Source organism: Syngnathus scovelli, chromosome 17 (genome assembly GCF_024217435.2).
Source record: "Syngnathus scovelli strain Florida chromosome 17, RoL_Ssco_1.2, whole genome shotgun sequence".
In the NCBI taxonomy this organism is placed as follows: Eukaryota; Metazoa; Chordata; class Actinopteri; order Syngnathiformes; family Syngnathidae; genus Syngnathus; species Syngnathus scovelli.
Window position 1 is genome coordinate 2,580,105 of NC_090863.1, and position 18,200 is coordinate 2,598,304.

The 18,200-nt window shown below is 45.1% G+C and overlaps 2 protein-coding genes and 1 long non-coding RNA gene across 7 annotated transcripts; 2 read left to right on the forward strand and 1 right to left on the reverse strand.

Moving 5' to 3' along the window:
• The first annotated feature begins 2,518 nt into the window (after nt 1-2,518).
• On the forward strand, nt 2,519-8,836 carry tal1 (T-cell acute lymphocytic leukemia 1). 2 transcript variants are annotated; one of them, XM_049746943.2, is made up of 4 exons: nt 2,519-2,721; nt 3,752-4,426; nt 5,973-6,091; nt 6,878-8,836. In XM_049746943.2, the coding sequence occupies exons 2-4, from the start codon at nt 3,858-3,860 to the stop codon at nt 7,384-7,386; spliced, it is 1,197 nt and encodes a 398-aa protein (XP_049602900.1). In that variant the 5' UTR covers nt 2,519-2,721; nt 3,752-3,857; the 3' UTR covers nt 7,387-8,836. The 2 variants fall into 2 exon arrangements, with proteins under 2 accessions (XP_049602900.1, XP_049602901.1); XM_049746944.2 differs by having other exon boundaries at nt 2,526-2,721; nt 5,973-6,061.
• On the reverse strand, nt 5,358-12,327 carry LOC125984771 (uncharacterized). Of its 2 annotated transcripts, XR_011085654.1 has the most exons (5): nt 12,181-12,327; nt 11,250-11,306; nt 7,238-7,388; nt 6,855-7,119; nt 5,358-6,451 (listed from the first exon to the last, which is right to left on the reverse strand). It is a non-coding gene; the product is annotated as an uncharacterized lncRNA (long non-coding RNA). The 2 variants fall into 2 exon arrangements; XR_007487068.1 differs by having other exon boundaries at nt 6,855-7,388.
• A 117-nt stretch (nt 12,328-12,444) lies between these two features.
• On the forward strand, nt 12,445-17,148 carry LOC125984764 (protein phosphatase 1L). 3 transcript variants are annotated; one of them, XM_049746947.2, is made up of 5 exons: nt 12,445-12,643; nt 13,066-13,399; nt 14,659-14,833; nt 14,964-15,125; nt 15,330-17,148. In XM_049746947.2, the coding sequence occupies exons 1-5, from the start codon at nt 12,561-12,563 to the stop codon at nt 15,680-15,682; spliced, it is 1,107 nt and encodes a 368-aa protein (XP_049602904.1). In that variant the 5' UTR covers nt 12,445-12,560; the 3' UTR covers nt 15,683-17,148. The 3 variants fall into 3 exon arrangements, with proteins under 3 accessions (XP_049602904.1, XP_049602905.1, XP_049602903.1); XM_049746948.1 differs by having other exon boundaries at nt 12,507-12,639; XM_049746946.2 differs by lacking the exon at nt 12,445-12,643 and adding an exon at nt 12,709-12,942.
• Nucleotides 17,149-18,200: the final 1,052 nt, after the last annotated feature.

Here is an 18,200-nt window from a genome sequence, read left to right on the forward strand (position 1 = left end):
ATACTGCCACACTTGATTTATAGTTGCCTACGGTCTTGATATTACAATTTCATGACATGACATTTCGCTGCAAAATCGTCCCGTCTTGTCCCCAGCCGTTCCACTATGTGTCGGTTGTCTTGGTTTCTGTCTGTGTGCTCGCCCCTCCGCGCCCATGATCAGTTTGATTATTCCCACCTGCCTCTTGTTACCTGTCGTGTATTAAAGTCCTGTCTGCCCCTCACCCCTCGTCGGATCATTGTTTTGTTGTCGTGTCGTCTTCATGTCCTTTTGGTTCCTGTCGGTTTCAAGTATGTTTTGGTTGGGAAGTCATGTTTTGTTAAGTCATGTCAGTTTACCGAGTCTGTATTTTGAGTTCCGCCAATAAACCCTGGTCCAAGCTGCACTTGGTCGCCATTTCCATCCGTTCGTGACACAAAATGAAATACACGAACACAACCAAATGATTTTGAACCGAATTTACAGTTTGAGCGATGTCCGTCAGCTATGCCTAAAGTAGTTCTAAATGGTTGTGTTTGTCGTCTGTGAATGAATCTTAACCAAAATAGCCATTCTTCAAAATAAAACTTCCGCCCATCAGGAAGTTCGAAAGTAAAAGGCACCCAAGCAAGTTTTCAAATGAAGTGTGTCCTGTACAGGTTCAATCAAGACTAATGAGACGATTAGTGTAGATGCGTGCCTCCTTACGTTCGAACGTGCAGCATTGCAGGATGACGCTCGTGACTGGATGGATGGATGGATGGATGGATGGATGGATGGATGGATGGATGGATGGATGGATGGATGGATGGATGGATGGATGGATGGATGGATGGATGGATGGATGGATGGATGGATGGATGGATGGATGGATGGATGGATGGATGGATGGATGGATGGATGGATGGATGGATGGATGGAAGAGGGCTGCCGTCGTGTCGTGTCGTGCCGTGTCGTGACTGCACTAAGCCTCATCCGTGCGGCAGACATCGTGACTGACCCTTGGCGCCGTCTGAACATATAAGAAACAATCCATAAAACACTGATAGCAATCTGACGACGTCGAGGTGCACCTCACACCAAATAGAGCAACCGTGCACGTTTTATTGCATTAAATTAGCAGACAGAAATCCGTTCTTAATGGCATTCGTTATGACCTGCATGCAGCTATTTGGGAGCTGCTGCAAATCTGCTCCGTGATAGCGTGTCACCGTTAATGCTGCTCCTTTATTTATCTGATGCGTGTGCGTGTGTGACCACAAGCCGATAGCCGCACACTTTATCTCCCCTGGCCACGAGTCCACCCCCCCCCCACCCCCCTGAACTGCCACCAGTGCTCCGTGGCCCTCAACACAATGACACTTTTTTCATTTCGATTTTTTCTGGGGGGGCATTCACAATAAGCATTTATTTGACATCAGAAGCATTACAAAATGGTCAGAAAGGACCTGTTTAATTGAATATTTTTTCAGGTTTTGTTTAGCCCGCCGAGGCCCTCAAAATGATGACTGAAAATGTGTGCGTGCGCCTTTTAATTTTATTATTCTATAAAAAGAAACAAAAATCTGATATATCAACCCATTTTCTCATCCACCGATGTCTTTTTTTGTTTTTTGGGGGAGCGCTCCAATCAAAATTACATTGCCAATGTGTGTGTGCGTATAGTATATATACGCACACACACCCGCACACGCACATGACCAAGACACCTTTTTAATTATATTATTCCTTAAAAAGAAACAAAAATCTGATTTATCAATCCATTTTCTCATCCACCGATGTTGTTGGTTTTTTTTTGGGGGGGGGGGGGGGAGTCCAATCAAAATTACATTGACAATGTTTGTGTGCGTATAATGTATATACGCACACACCCACACACGCACATGACCGAGACGCCTTTTTAATTTTATTATTCCTTAAAAAGAAACAAAAATCTGATTCATCAATCCATTTTCTCATCCACCGATGTTTTTTTTTTTTGAGGGGGGGGGGGGGGATTCAATGAAAATTACGTTGACAATGGCAATGATTGCGTATATGCAACATGCGAGGTTATCTTAATTTGGTTGACTTATTTTTTTTCTTTATTTCCATGTTTCATATCATTGAAAAAAACGGTGTCAATTGGCCATTAAGGATTATCTCTGCATAATTAGACCTTCATCATGGGATATGGAATAAAAGACATTTTGATCTTTTTAGGTTGAGGGGGAAGAAGGGATAAAGTCTTTTTGGGAACCTATCATGACAAATAAAGACAATTCGGTCAAAAGCTTAAACTGTTCTTTTGTTTCTTTTCCATTGGAAAAAAATGAAATGGAACACCTCCATTGCCACCGCTGTTACAGTATCCCGCCTGACGATGCCCCTCCCCCCTCCCAACGCCTATACAGTCCCCCCGCGACAGGCAAATAATAATGAATCATTTCATAAATAATGGCCCTAGGGGGGGCTTATCGCGAATGAAGAGGCCGCCGCCATGCGCTTATCTCCCTCGGCCACATTGCCGGCCCGAGTTCCGCCGAGCGAGCGAGCGAGCAAGCGAGCGCGCGTTGGTTACGGCGCGGAATGCACGCACACACACATGTACAGTATACAGACAAGCACGCACGAAACACACACTGGAAGTCTAAAAAAAAAAAAGAAAAAAAAAAAAAAAAAAAAAGAAAACGTCAGCTATGGATGAGCCACTCACAAAATGGCTCCACTTAGGCGGTAGCATCAACAGCAGCACTCCCAACGGTAAGTGCTCCAGTTCCAAACCGGGCGCTCTCCCGTCCGTCCGTCCCATCGTCGGTGGCTCGCTTTATTTTATGATCTTTTCTAGTTGAGAGGCATTCTTTGGGATTATTATGCGTTTGCACGCTATTCGCTCTATTGGCTCGGAGGGCTATTAGAACGGATGCGAGGCCTCCATTCGGGAGAAATGATGCCGCTTTTAACCCGTCAAATTCACCTTTTAAATACAATTTCATGTCAGTTTATTTATCGACCCTTGCTATTGTTAATATAACATGTGGATCGTTTTTTTTTTTTTTTTTTTACAGCAACAACACAACGGCCTAGTTTTTTTTTTTTTTTAAGGGCATGTTTTTGTTTGTCTAAATAATGCATCGCTTTATGCGCCATTATATCATAGACCGAAATGTTTTCTGCAATGGCCCTTAGATAATGATGTAAAATGTTTCAAAAGGCTTATCTACCAGCACCAGACAAAATAGGCTTGGCAGAAAGTGATCAAATACATTTTAAGTTAAAGGACAGTGTAATAATGTGACTTTTAAGACTATTAAAAATAAGATCGTGTTTTGGGTTAGGCACAGTATGACAATTGAGACCATTAAAATATATCTAATTAAATTGGGCTGTTATTTTCAGGCGACGACAATTAAATATTAAATCTTGTGTTCGTTTTGACACTTATAATTTGTTCGTGATCATTAAAGCTTCTACATACTCGTTTTGCCAACCAAAAATGTGACCTTTTCATACATTTAAAAATAATGATCGGAAAAACCTTGCAGCTTGTTACTTGATCACAAACGTGACCTCAGGCAAAAAAGAAAAACGAATGGTCCGTTTTTTTTAGAAAAAGGGGACTTTTCAGAAAGTAAAAAAATGAATGAAAAAACATGTTTGAAACAAGCCTCGTTTTTAAAGCCATTAGCAGTCAAGGTATCCGTCCGTGTATTTATACAACGAGATATCAATCAAGTAGGCATATGTCATCATTGAAAAAAGTGACACATTTTTTTTCTTTTCTCTTCCATAGGGTTGGTTGCACGTACACATCCCACATTTAGAATGGCGAGTGCACGGCTTATGGCTTAAAATCGTGTTCATCCAAACTGTGGAAAAAAGACAGAGAGGGGGAAAATATGATGGAAAAAAGGCAGCCGGACCTTTGTCGCGGGAGTCCAGACGCAGAGGCTGGTCGCGGAAAGCCTGAAGACTCCTCCGTCATCATCAGATGCGAGGAAGAGGAGGAGGAGGAGGCGAGGATGAAGAGGAGGAGGAGGAGGAAGAACGAGGAGGAGGAGAAGGAAGAGAAAGAAGGGGGAGGGCTCACCGCGGGGGTCGAGGAGACTGATGACGCGCCCCTGCAGAACTCGACCAACGGGACCGTCATCAACGGTGTTGCCAAGGAAACCGCCTCTCGCGACGCCCTTGACCTGAAAAGGGAAGTGCCGGTGATCGAGCTCTCCAGGAGGGACGCTATAAAGGCGCTGGAGAGGAGGGCCGAGAGCCATTTGGTGCCCATCACGGAGCTCCGCAGACCTCCTCTTCCTCACGCTCTTCCTCCTCACGCTGCTCTTCCTCATCCTCCTGCACCGCCGCACACCCAACGAGAGAACGCTCGAATGGTCCAGCTGAGCCCCAACGCGTTCCCTGTCCCGGCTCGGGCCATGCTCTACAACCTGGCGCAGCCTCTCGCAGCCATCAACAGGTACGCATGCACGCACGCGCACGCACGCGCGCGCACACACGCACGCACGCACACACACACACACACACACACACACACACACACACACACACACACACACACACACGCACGCGCGCGCACACACACACACACACACACACGCGCACACGCACACGCACACGCACACATCCTTGTTAACCTCCCTCTGAACACACACACACACACACACACACACACACACCCTCCGCCTAAATAAAAAAAAAAAAATCCAACAACATAGGAAACACACAACTCAGATTATAATCACTTGTCAGATAAATCATATCAGTGTATCAGTTGTAATAAATGAATCCATAATGGTGTTATTAAGATCTATGTTAATTTGCATCCTGCATGGAAGGCTATTGATATTAAAATGTCCTCATAGCTGCTCTTCAAAAAAATCTCAGCATCGTGTCAGCAGCAGACGGATGTCCAGATGAGCTAACATAATCAATGTTAACATGCGAGAGGTTTTGTCATCGTATGCATGTGCTATGATGCAAAAAAAAAAAAAAAAAAAAAAAAAGAAGACATAGTGATGATCATGCTTGCATTCGAGGTCATATTTTGCAGATGATGCACTATGTTAATGTTAGCAAATACATAATACTATATATTCTACATGTTTGTGACATATTGGATTTATGAAATGTGCAAAAAATGCAAATATATATACATTTGACTGCATCTGCTCTTAATTAGATGAAGATTAAAAGGCTACTTTTTGCACCTAATGTATATTGATCATGTCATAAGACAGCAAGTATTGGTGATGTCTCTCCTTTTGGTCTTAATTTGATTATGATTCCTTGCAAAAAATGATGATGTAATGATGATAAAGCGAAGCTATAACAGTAACATTCATTTTCCTGTATGTGCTCTTTTTGAGTCATTCTGGGCTTGGGGGTCATTTTGATGTCAAATGATGCTTTAATGACTGTATTAGCACTTTTCGCAAGCATTTTCTGCATGTACTCTTAGTTTGGTGATTACATGCAAATAAAAGTAACATTTGTAGGTATACACGATCATGACATTTTTGATTATTTTCCTGATAATGTGGGGGGAAAAGAACATATTGAAGTCAAGCAACATTGTAATTTGAACATTTCCTGCTTGTGATCTTAGGTAAATAGTGTACAACGACATAATTTTAACATATGTTGATGATGTAACTATGATCAATACCAGTGTTCACATTCATTTCCCTAATTTGGATATGTTAGAATTAACATATTTTGTTCATGTATAATGATGATAAAGCTAACATATGACCAAAACCAATACATGCGATTTCCTGCATCGTACGTACAACATTTGAACATATAATGGCAACGTAACGACGATTCAAGCGAAGACGTGATCAGAGCTAACATGCTTTTTCTCTTATTTTGTTTAAAATATATATATATGTATTTATAAAACATAAAGCGGCTATGTTGGTGTATGCTTCTATGATGTGAAATGACATGGAATGTAACATGCTGCTCTTGTCTTGTTTTTTTTTTTTTTTCTTGCCATGTAGTCTTGGAGGGGATTCTGAGCAGTACAGCATGTACCCCAGCAACAGGGTAAAACGCCGCCCGGCGCCTTATGAGGTTGAACTCGACGAGGGTAGGAGCATTTTAGATCTTTATAAGTATGGTAAGACGCACTTCTGCTGTGTCCTCGCACCTGCCGCTTAAAGCTAGCCCCTCACTCCCTCTTCATCTCCATCCGTCCTTTGAAATGGATCTACCAGGTCTTGCCCACACCGCAAAAAAAAGAAAAAGAAAATACTGTCAAACCTCAAACTAATGGTGTCAAACCTTCAGGTGGATTTGTATTTTCTGGTGTCTTCTCCATGCACACTGACACATGCAAGGCTGGAGGATGGGAGAATAGGAAGGGGGGGAAGGGGAACAGGGGGTTGAGCTTTTGCTGCCTCTACCTCCATGCCAAGCATTTACCGCAGTGGGTTGAGGGATTAAGATAGACTGGGTGTGTTCCAAGGACGACAAAAGCCTGGAAGACACCATGGATGGGGGTGTGAGGATGTGACTGAATGCAGGCTCTTTTAGATATGCTGTGGAAATACCTGAGTTGTGCATGCACCCAAATTAAATGTCAAACCGTCGCTAACATTGGGTGGCTTCTTTTCATTTCAAGTTTGCCCTCTCAAATTAAAGCAAAAAAAGATCCTGGGAAACTCGAGGAATTTCCACTAACAACCTAGGCGAAACTTTGTTTCTTAGTCGAGGGGTCGAACTTAAACATGTTCCTATGGGAATAAAAGTAACACTTTTTCTATTTGGAAAAACTGATTTAAAAAAAAAAAAATTATGTATTGAAATGGCAATAATATGGTGAATGACTGTATTCCTTTAACATGAATGTCTCTTTAATACGCGCAATGTCATTTACTCACGTCTCTTGATGTTTCTCCTCAAGCCGGCCAGCCCAAGATTGTCCGACGTATCTTCACCAACAGCCGCGAGCGTTGGCGGCAGCAGAACGTGAACGGCGCCTTCGCAGAGCTCCGTAAACTCATCCCCACTCATCCTCCGGACAAAAAGCTGAGCAAGAACGAGATCCTGCGTCTGGCCATGAAGTACATCAGCTTCCTCTCCAACCTGCTGGAGGACCAGGACGGGCACGAGGTCGGCCCCCCAACCGAAGGGGACACCGGGATCCTGGTGGGGGCACACGACGGGGTGCCCCAAGGCGGGCCGCGTCAGGACACGATGGTAAGCTTGGCTAGAGACGACCTGCTGGAGACCATGTCGCCCGGGTCCAGCTGCGGGAGCTTGCCTGACGGAGACGCCGAAGGCAGCCCGGAGAGCTTCGTGGAGGATCAGGACTCGCCTCCCGCCCCGAGGACAATGGCGGCTTCACGCGGCCCTCCTCCGCTCCATCTCAGGCGCAATGGACGCCCGCTGGATGGCTCCGGCCGACGATGATTCTGAAAAACAGAATGAAAAGTGCGTGCTTACATTCGTGGGTCATTTGAGATGGAGAATGAAGATCTATATTGTGAGAGAGACAACATGGACTTGACGACCTTCTGCACTTGACAACACTGATGGAAAAGCCTCGGTCGCTGGATTTGGAAACAAGGTGTAAATTGTGCATGTCTTTGAACGAGCAGCCTGTGGATGAAACAGTTGTTTGTTTTGAAAAAGCTAAGAGCTTCAAATCTGAAATCAATCCCTTGTCTTGTATTAGAAAGTCAAAATCATGTGCAATCAAAGCAAGAACGAGCCAAAAGCAAACCGTGAAAAGTGGGACCTCTTGCAATGAAACCACTGAGCAAATTGGAAGTTGCTGACAAATGAGCTTCTTCTCACAAGATGATAGCATCATCTGTGGAAACCACGTCATTTTTTGCCCCAGTTACTATTAAAAAAAGAGGATGCAAATGAAAAGAACCAAATCCTGAACACTTAAGCCCTTTTTGCACTGCACTCGCTCTTTGGATGAAGTTTGGTTAGACCTGACCTGAAAAAGTGATCCCCCCCCCCGTAAAATTGGTCAAATCCATATTGCGCAAGCATCTATTGGTCAAACTTAAAAACTGAAACCAAAACCTGACGTGCTAAAAAAATAAAATAAAACAAGTTTACAGACAAATCAAAGCACCTGATTCAAATTTGCTGTGACCCGCTATTACAATCTTGAGTCATTCAACCAAACATGGTTGTTTTTTTAAAATATAGAATTCCAGGGTACCTCAATGGCCTAGTTGGTCGCACTTACGGAAATTTGTGGTGAGAAGACAGCTCAATATAGAAACCCTAAACTGCCCTTCAGTCAATGATTGTAAATAGCTTTCTATTTTCACGGAACAACGTCATGTGCTTTTAAGATGTACCTATACTGTGTTGTTTGTTCACAGGTTTGGTTTAAAAGATGGAAGGCGAGTCATAAACACGAAAAGTTGGTACCATTTCATCTCGTTACGGTTTGGTAACACATTTTTGCAGTTTTGCATGGGAGGTACAAAAACACACGATGATTCTCGAGGTGTACAAAATGTCGGTCACGACGTCATTTTGACCTGAATGTCTAGTTTATTTTTTGTTTTTTTCTTCCGACTGTAACGCGTATGTAGTTTTAGAAAGGTACAAAGAGAAACCAACCCCTTCGTTGCCAACGGCATGGCATGTTGGTGACGGACAGCACCAGCAGTTGTCAAGGTTTGCTCAATGCTGCTGTGCGTTCGGCCTTTTCAGCAGAATTTACTAACCTACACTATATTGGTACCTTTGGTAACTATGGTATTTTATGAATGGCGGCAAAAAGGAACTTGTACGTTTGGTTATATTTGTTGTAGATGTATCTATGAATTTATCCAATGTTAAATCTGATGAATTTTACACAAAACACTCTGAATAAAAAGAACAATACGTTTCTGATGTGCATAATGATTCACAAAGATGTGCCTTGAACTACTTTAGAAGTTCCAACTCGCTCAAATCGTTCATTTGTATCCTTTTCAACCCGAAATGTACTTGGTGTGATCCAACTTTCCTGTAAATAATGATTCAAAACATAACATCTCTCAATTATTATTTTAGGGAGCAAAGACAGGCAACAAATGCTAGTTTTCCACACTTAAAGAATATGTAGTTGGATCCATGAGCAGAACACTTTGCTAAGTTAACCTTATGTTTCACCTTATTATTATTGGATATGTCCCTAAATCACTGGAGCGAGAAAAAAAAAGGGGGCCACTGCAGCAAAATGGAGACTATGGCGTATAACACTGCAGCATGCATCCAAACCTAGCTTCAAGGTAAGATCATAGGATTTCTGTCAGCGTTTAATCATTGCATTTCATTCGTGTCATATCTTAGAAAACATCATTGCAAAATAAAAAAAATAAAAGTCGTAAAAAGCAGCTGTTTTGACATTGGCTCTCATTCCAGCGTGCAGGTGTACCTAATGTCATTCCCGATCGACCCTCCCAGGCTGAAAGTGGCGTTCCGCTTCTCTAAAGTCGTCATGCTTATTCCTTGGTGGACGCTCACTTCCTCCCAGCATGTGACAACTTCCCGTAGAGGTCATCTGGGCTCAGTGACCTACAGGATATCCTGCCATTGTCAGAGAGCTTTCGACAGCCTCCCCCTGCACTTGCCTCTCTCTCTCTATGCTGTTGTGTCTGCAATGCAGCAAAAGAGCTCCCACTCTCTAAAGCGCGCTTCGCTCCTACCGATAATCCAAACAAATTGAAGCATCCCGCCTGATCGAGTCCAAGTCATATTTCTATTCAGACGTGACTCCTGACCCCAATTGCTGTCTAAGTGCTGCTCCCCCCTAAATTGTGGCTTGGTCTCTTTGGAAGAAATAGAGGAACATAATAAGTAGCACCGCATCAGGCCCAAAAGACACCGGCCCAGCAGGCTTCTGCCCTGTGTACCAGATGGCCGCTCCAGCCCTGCTCGGTCAGGTGTGTGACATTTGATAAAAACAAAAAAAATCAGATAAGATGTGGAAAAGCTGGTCAGAATATGATAAACATGTTTAGTGGGAAGCAGCACTTCTCGACATCCCTCAAAAAAAGTGGAACTACTTCCGGAAAGTGCACGAGACATCCATGTGTTTGAAAGGGGCTCTGGGGGTTAATGGCTATACCTGCCTCACGCTCACAAAATCTCACCAAAAGAGTGTATGAGGGGAGAGAGGGAGGCCTGCGAGCGCGCGTGTGTGTGTGTGTGTGTCTCAGTAGGAGTGTACGCTCCGCATAAATGTGTGCGTGTGTGTTTATCAGCTCCGTGCAGATGGGTGGCTGAGTGGCTCTTGCAGCCAAATGATTCAGTATGCTAATTAGTTGCTATCTGCGCTGCTGCAGGAACAATATACTGTCTTTTGCTCGGTGGGAATCCAGCCTGTTGGGAACAGATTACACTGCGCACACTGCCAACGTAGTTATTTATATGCACACGCCCAGTAGTAGAAAATACATAAACATGCGCACACGCATATTTACAGAAGGGCCTATAACCAAACAAGCAGGATGCATTTTTAACACACACACACACACGCACGCACGCGCGCGCGCGCGCGCACGCACGCACGCACACACACACACACACACACACACACACACACACACACACACACACACACACACACACACACACACACACACACACACACACACACACACACACACACACACACACACACACACACACACACACAATAAAATTGAGGGTAATTTGGAAGACATTTACACCTGCATGTGGACTCAAACTACACATCAGATGTTAGAATGATGGTGTGAAGAATGCATTAAAAATGTGCTACTCAAAAGATAAAGCTTTTGTTGAACAGTATTATTACTTATAATACATTGCAATTGATTAAGTGATCAGTAATGTAGTCACCAAGTGTAATTCAAAACATAATGGATGGACTTGTGTCCATTTGTATGGCGTGCAAGTGCTTTTTCATTTACTTTTGGAGGGAGGGAGAAAAACCTGCCGAAGTGTGTCCAGCTGGGGCATCATTTAAAATAAGACACAAAACTGTTTCCGTAATCATATTTCCAAGTTTCAAGTTTTAATTGAATGAATACATTTTGACCAAATAAGTTTGGTCAGCCATTGTGTTCTCATTTTTTTTTATATTACTCGTCAAATATCAGTAGCATAGCGCAGACAATACCATAGATGAACCTGTAATATAATCCCTAACCGAGCTCTCAATTTATTATCATTTTTCTCAGCAGTTAAGAATATATATATATTTTTTACATTTACTTGTTGTTGTTTTTTTTTAAATAACACAGTCAACCCTTATGAATGTAAATACAACTTACATGTTCTCTTTGGTAGAAAATGAGTCACACAGCCAGGCAGCTTCCAGCGGAATGTCACTGCAAAATAAAAAACTGATTTTGGAAATGTTTCTCTTAAAATGGATTGCTGTTGTTCGCAGGCGGCTGAGTTAGTGCCTCTCTGGGCAGGGATGTAACATTTGTAAACGTCAATGCTCTTTTCAGTGTTTAGCAAGCGCACGGCCGAGTCGCAATTGATGGCCATGTCATGTGGTGTTTTTACTGCAGGGGTTATCCGTAGCAAGGTGCGCAAAAGCAGCTCTTGTGTCTTTGGACTCGCATCAGCTCGATCGGATGTATATGTATTGCTGTGTGAAGGATGCAATTCACCCTCAACCTTTTTGAACAGATTGAATGTCTACAAATGGTGCCATGATCGGTAATGACACGGCGATTGGAGGATTTCAGGTGTCATATGGGCACATTAGTGGAACCCGAAGCAACATGGATCATTCATTCCATTACCAAAGCCAATGTCAATGAAATATAACGAAGCAAACACGGCATCAACAATATAAATATTACTAGCAGACTATGTCATTACAAATTTCATTTGAAAATAAAATCACTTTCTTTGCTCCAAATGATGTTTTCCTTGATTTTTGTGCTTACGTATGTATTTGTGCTTTGTGACACTGTTTCCACGTGCGGGCTTAGGGTCAAACTAACCTGTGCAAGGTGAATAAGCAATTGCAATTCGTACAACAGCCCAGTGTGACAATTATCCCCATCCCAGTCTCAAATACCTGAAGGGAGGACCCGGTATTTGATCTAAAAGTAAAACTTCTGCCAGTCACAGGCAGGGGTTTGAAACGCAATACTGCCACCTGGTGGTGAGCTAAGGGTTATTGCTAGCTGCTTCATAGTTGAGGCTTGGCTTTGGACTCTTGTCAAATAGAGGGATGTGTGTTACCTTTTCATGGGAAGGTCGAACTGATTGCTTTGGACTCATTCTCCACTGGCGTTCCGTTGCCCCAGTAACGCAACTCCAGCACCTGATGTCAAACAAAATAACACAAGAGGGGGAAGGAAACATTGCAATCAACAGACATCAAGTTGTTTTGATTCATAGAACGGAATGATCTATTTTTGGACGGGGTTTGTTGTGCTGTGTTGCGGCTGCATACTTGCACGTCAAGCTAATACTGGAATGGCGCAACATAACATTCACTGGTGGGGAATTTCAAAGCAAAAGCATGTGATCGAACGCGTGATTTACTTGGTATGATTTCCTTAATCATGACGCGTGGCGTGTGTGTGTGTGCGTGTGCGTGTGTGTGTGAGTGAGTGCGCATGTTTGCGTGCGTGCTTTTGTGTTTCAAGGATTCGAAGTGGGATGTTAAAACGAGCGTCCTTCGCAGCAGGCAGGCAGGTAGGTAGGTAGGCAGGCACGCAAGCTCTTCCTACATCCGTGTCGCTCTCCTCGGGTTGGGTGGGTAGGAGGGAGGGAGTGAGGGAGGGAGGATCTTAACAAGGAAGCAGCAAAATCCGCTTCCGCCTCCTGAGATGGACCGCTAGACCTCGGGCTCATGTCGGGAGTCGTTTCGCTGCTGATTTCGAGGCGAACGAAGCGCATGAGGGTGACCCGGCCGGCGTGCGGTAGTCGCAGTCGCAGCAGCAGCAGCAGCAGCCGCCGCCGCGGCACAAGCTCCGGCAGGCCTCTGTGGTGTCCGTGGTGCGTTCAATGTCCCCCGTTAATGGAGTGAACAGTGCATCCTTTTGGGCGGCGTGTGATGATAGGAGACACGATGACGCTCTTGTCTCTTCTGGGTCGGATCATGCGCTATTTTCTCCTCAGGCCGGAGACGTTGTTCCTGCTATGTATCAGCCTGGCGCTATGGAGCTACTTCTTCCACACGGACGAGGTCAAGACTATTGTCAAGTCAAGCCGCGACGCCGTGAAGATGGTGAAGGGCAAAGTGGCCGAGATGATGCACAACGAGCGGCTGGGAGGCCTCAACGTGCTGGACGCAGAGTTCTCCAAGACCTGGGAGTTCAAGAGCGACAACGTGGCCGTGTACTCAATACAAGGCAGAAGGGATCACATGGAGGATCGCTACGAGGTGCTCACCGACATCGCGAACAAGAGCCACCCGTCCATCTTCGGCATCTTTGACGGCCACGGCGGAGAGGTAAGTAGCGCGGGCTGGCACCGGCACCGGCATGGGCGGCCCTCTCTTGCACCCGAATGCGTCATTTGCGCTCATGTGGACGGTCATACTCCTATGAGCAGCATCGCTGGATGCACAGTCCTCACGGGAAATCACTGGGTAACACAAATTTCTGGAATAGTGCAGTCATGTGAGAGCGGCCAGAAATTCGCCCAATTACTAGCTAGTAGTCACTCTTTTTATACGGATTGTAGGAGAGTAACACAAGTTCCCATCCTTCCTACTCTGCTTTGTATTCCTTTGTGTGCACCCCGTCCGTCCTCCCCCCTTCTGCCTGAACCATCACAAAGAAAGTGCATGTTTCTTTGGGATGGTTCCAGCAAACCCTGTGCATATGTCATCAAGTGTCATTGGATTTCATCTTGTCATACTGAGTGCCCGGTTCTAGCAAGCTGTCTGGCACCAATTCCCCCCCCCCCCCCCCCCCACGAACATACAGTTGTGCTTTAAGATACATACCAGTTGACTTCATTTCGTGGCCATGCGCGGAGGTCCAAATTGTCTTATCAATTGTCTTACCCTACCCAATGTCCTATAAACAAATATTTAACCAACCAACCAACCAACCAACCAACCAACCAACCAACCAACCAACCAACCCAAACAGGACGTTTCTGTTTCTTTCTCAGTTCCAAGTTGCGCGTATAGTGTTAACAAACAGGACAGGAAGCAAGGAAGGAAAGTTCACAAACATTTGAACTGGTTGAAAATGATCAAAGCTCAAGTCAAGGAAAAGCGCTCACCTTGTAAAGATCCCCCCCACCCGTCAAGCACGTCAAAGGTTCCATTTTCTTCCGAAGAATTTCCATCAATGTGATCACTGGTAGCTCCCTTGTGGCGTCTCCACACAAACACACGGAAAATAAATGTTGATTTAGTTTTCAGAGGTTTCACATTGCGGTATAGCACATTAGGCACATTATCAATTATTGATTATCAATTTACTGTAATTGTACCACACTTGGCTGCTAGTGTGTACATACAGGAAGCCCACGAGGCACAGGGAGACCATGCAAACAATGAGGGAGAGCAGCAAACAGGCTGGAGCTTGCTCAATAATTCAACAGGAGTGCTCAATAGAAGTGGCCTTTACATTAGTCATTTGGGTCATCTTATCTAAAGCTTTGGATTTGGAAAAAAAACGGAAGGAGACACAACGTAGCATCTGTTCACTCCTCCTTTTGTCTCGCCCCTCCCATCCTCCCTGCCCTCTCCACAAGGCTGCAGCAGACTACGTGAAGGCTCACCTGCCCGAATCCTTGAAGCAGCAGCTGCAGGCGTTGGAGCGAGAAAAGAAGGAGAGCGCTCAGTCTTACGCCAGCATCCTGGAGCAGCGCATCCTGAACGTGGACCGAGAGATCCTGGACAAGCTGTCTGCCAATCACGACGAAGCGGGTCAGTGTGCAGCAACCCCTTTGTACTTGAGGGGCGCTAGCAAATGAACAACTTTCAAGGCTATGGAAAAGCTTGGAGGACCACTTTCCCTATTTGATTGGATTTAAACGTCTTGTCTTGTCTTGTCCAGGAACCACGTGTCTGGTGGCACTCCTGTCAGACCGAGAATTGACAGTAGCCAACGTGGGCGATTCCCGCGGCGTCCTGTGCGACAAAGACGGCAATGCCGTGGCACTGTCACACGACCACAAACCGTATCAGTTCAAAGAGCGCAAGAGGATCAAGCGGGCGGGTAAGATGAGAGAGAGGAGAGAGAGAGAGAGAGGAGAGAGCGAGAGAGAGCGAGAGAGAGAGAGCGAGAGAGAAAAAACACTGCGCTGCGCTGCGCCGCGCCGCGCCGTCAAGGCGCATTTTGTTTTGTCATTTGTTTTGCCATGAACAATGAATGCCCCCTCCTGGTGAATTCTGACAACTGCATCTTGTGACCCTCCCATAGGAGGCTTCATCAGTTTTAACGGTTCCTGGAGAGTCCAGGGAATTCTGGCCATGTCCCGCTCCCTCGGCGACTACCCGCTAAAGAACCTGCACGTGGTCATCCCCGACCCGGACATCGTGACGTTCGACCTGGACAAACTGCAGCCTGAGTTCATGATCCTGGCGTCCGACGGCCTGTGGGACGCTTTCAGCAACGAAGAGGCGGTGCGCTTTGTCCGCCAACGCCTGGACGAGCCGCACTTTGGCGCCAAAAGCATCGTCCTGCAGTCCTTCTACCGCGGTTGCCCAGACAACATCACCGTCATGGTGGTCAAGTTCAAAAGCGGGCCAGGAGGGAGCAAGGCGGGAGACTAAGTCAAGTGAGACTGTATGCCGTTTGATCCATCAACAGAGATGGATGGGGACTGGCAACGACCAAATGACTTTTGCGTATTTAACATGCATGAATTTCAATACGGAAGGGAGCAGGAGTCACCAAAAGAACAGGTGGAACGTCCCAATGAGTTGAGATTCAAACCGTTTCAGAATGTGGATTCAATTCATGCAAGACTAACACTATTGAGTAGGCAAAAGAAAAAAAAAGGGAGCAACGGAGACGTACCGTTCTTTCAGTGACTAATGACGGAGGCTGTAATGCAATCCATCCATTTTCTGTAGCACTGTTCCTCATTAGGTGGATGAGTCTGCTGGAAGCTCTCCCTGCTGACTTTGGGCAAGAGAACATGTGCAGGGTGCATAGAGACCAACACATTCATAATCACATTCGCACTTATAGTATGGACAATTAGCTTACAGCAGCATGTTTTGGGGATGTAGAACCAAACAGAACCGTTTGGCAATACAATATTAATACATAGCATAACAAATATGACAAACTGCATTTGTACCAATCAAGTGATGTCCCTAAAACATGTCTGGTTTTTTTGACACTCATAAGATATTAAATCATTTTGTCCCTGATTGGCAATACGATATTAATACATAGCATAACAAATATGACAAACTGCATTTGTACCAATCAAGTGATGTCCCTAAAACATGTGTTTTTTTGACACTCATAAAATATCAAATCCTTTTTTCCCTGCCACTATATGAGGAAATGCCAGGAGGGGACTTAGCAATGCTCCCAAACTATAATCTTATTCAATTTTGTAATACAGTGGTGCCCTGAGATACTTCAATGATTGACCATGCTTGCTCCTCAAAGGAAATCCGTTTTTGCCACGTTTTTCATGTCAATCGATATTGTGCGGCTTTTTCCGTTGGCCACCTGGGGGCAGTAATAATGCATGCAAAACAACGCCCCCCCCCCCCCCCAAAAAAATAAAATCAGCTAACCCTATGCTGTATCTAAAGTCACCACTGTACACAGCTAAAATTGTTTGCAATCATTTTACTCGAATGGCTCGATAGTACATGGCAGTACCCTGACCCTAACCGCAGTGTAGAGGAACCGTCACACTTTCCGTATGGTGAAAAGTAATGTCAGCGGCGATACGTTTTAAGCAAAAGCTACGACTGTAAACCGAGACGTAGCACTAGATTTATTTCCATGAATTTTGTGTCCTCACTGGAATTTAGTTGGATATTGTTGAGCCATTATTCCACGCTCAATGGTATTTGAAAAAAATGGTTTGCTGTTGGCTTTCTCCTTTGAAGAGTTTCCATTCCAAAGCCAACTCAATTTCCTTCTTTGTGTGTAAAAAGTGTTTCATTTCAATTGACCTTACATGCCTTATTTATTGCGTTTTTGGTGTCAAGCAGATGGCCAAAGCGATGTACTTTTTTCTTTTACAATAAAATTCATACTCATCACATCACTCTGGACTTTTACGACCTATTTAAGAATTGCAGTAGAGCTTCAGAAGGCGGAATTAGTGTCGAGTTAAGAGGATTGATTCTATTCGCATCCACAATAAGAGCGGTGGTGACATCACCAGCACCATGACTGCGCCTAACGGTAAACGACGTCAACAAGGCACATAGCAGTGAAACCCAACTCCTCTTCATCAATGTCCAGTTCTGTACGTCCGAGTGACGGCCTGCACCAGGTGCAAACACTCAGAATAGTCTGGACCTGGTGACCACAAAACTCACCCACTTGCTTCACGGGAACACGCACGGTGGCGTTTAACAGATACGTAGCTTGTGGATTTTGAAAATGGGTCACCAAGGTTCCAAATCGGAGGCTGGCGTGATTCTGGCCGCGGGGGAATTGCCTCACCAGGCCTCTTCTCGGGGCCAGGTCGTATACGTTCAGAGGTCGGTCGGCCGGCAGCCTGCGCAGCTGCCGCCGCAGAGGCCGGCGGGCCGCTCGCCTCGGAGCCAGGGGCACCGGGAAGCCGCAGGACTGGTGTACGTCATAGACAGCCCGACCGGCGGCGTGTGGATGAAGCCGAGAGAGCAATGGACGAGAACTTGACCCCGGAATAAAGAATTCAACTCAAATGAGGAATAACACCATTGTGTTGGGCTTTGGCACCCCCACCACGTTCTGACGTGGAGCAGATTGTCTCCTGATCCGCCTTGGAGTTTGGCGGATCAATGATATTTATTTAGTCCCTTGACGCGTTCATGTGGGCAGTGCTGGAATTGGGGGACAAGATGAAGAGAAATGAGAAGTGAGAAGATGGGGGGTGGCAAATGTTTTCCATGCAGACTGTGCAGCTGTGTCGTCGGGAAGGAAGCAGTAATACAGCACAGTATTCTTTACATGCATGGCATTCATACATTTGGAATGTTCAAGAACGAAAGAGGAGCGCTCGCTCCAGTGCCATGTTTATTATTTATTGTTATCGCATTGGTTTTAACTTTGTTATTCGTTGACCTAACATGACTGCTGATCGGTATGCGTGATCGACCGAGAATCATA

Coding starts and splice junctions, on each gene's coding strand:
- tal1 (XM_049746943.2), top strand. CDS start 3,858: ATGATGGAAAAAAGGCAGCCGGACCTTTGTCGCGGGAGTCCAGACGCA. Junction 4,427..5,972: donor CCTCTCGCAGCCATCAACAG/GTACGCATGCAC, acceptor CTTGCCATGTAG/TCTTGGAGGGGATTCTGAGC. Junction 6,092..6,877: donor TTTAGATCTTTATAAGTATG/GTAAGACGCACT, acceptor TTTCTCCTCAAG/CCGGCCAGCCCAAGATTGTC.
- LOC125984764 (XM_049746946.2), top strand. CDS start 12,797: ATGTCGGGAGTCGTTTCGCTGCTGATTTCGAGGCGAACGAAGCGCATG. Junction 12,943..13,065: donor AGGCCTCTGTGGTGTCCGTG/GTGCGTTCAATG, acceptor TTTTCTCCTCAG/GCCGGAGACGTTGTTCCTGC. Junction 13,400..14,658: donor TTGACGGCCACGGCGGAGAG/GTAAGTAGCGCG, acceptor CCTCTCCACAAG/GCTGCAGCAGACTACGTGAA.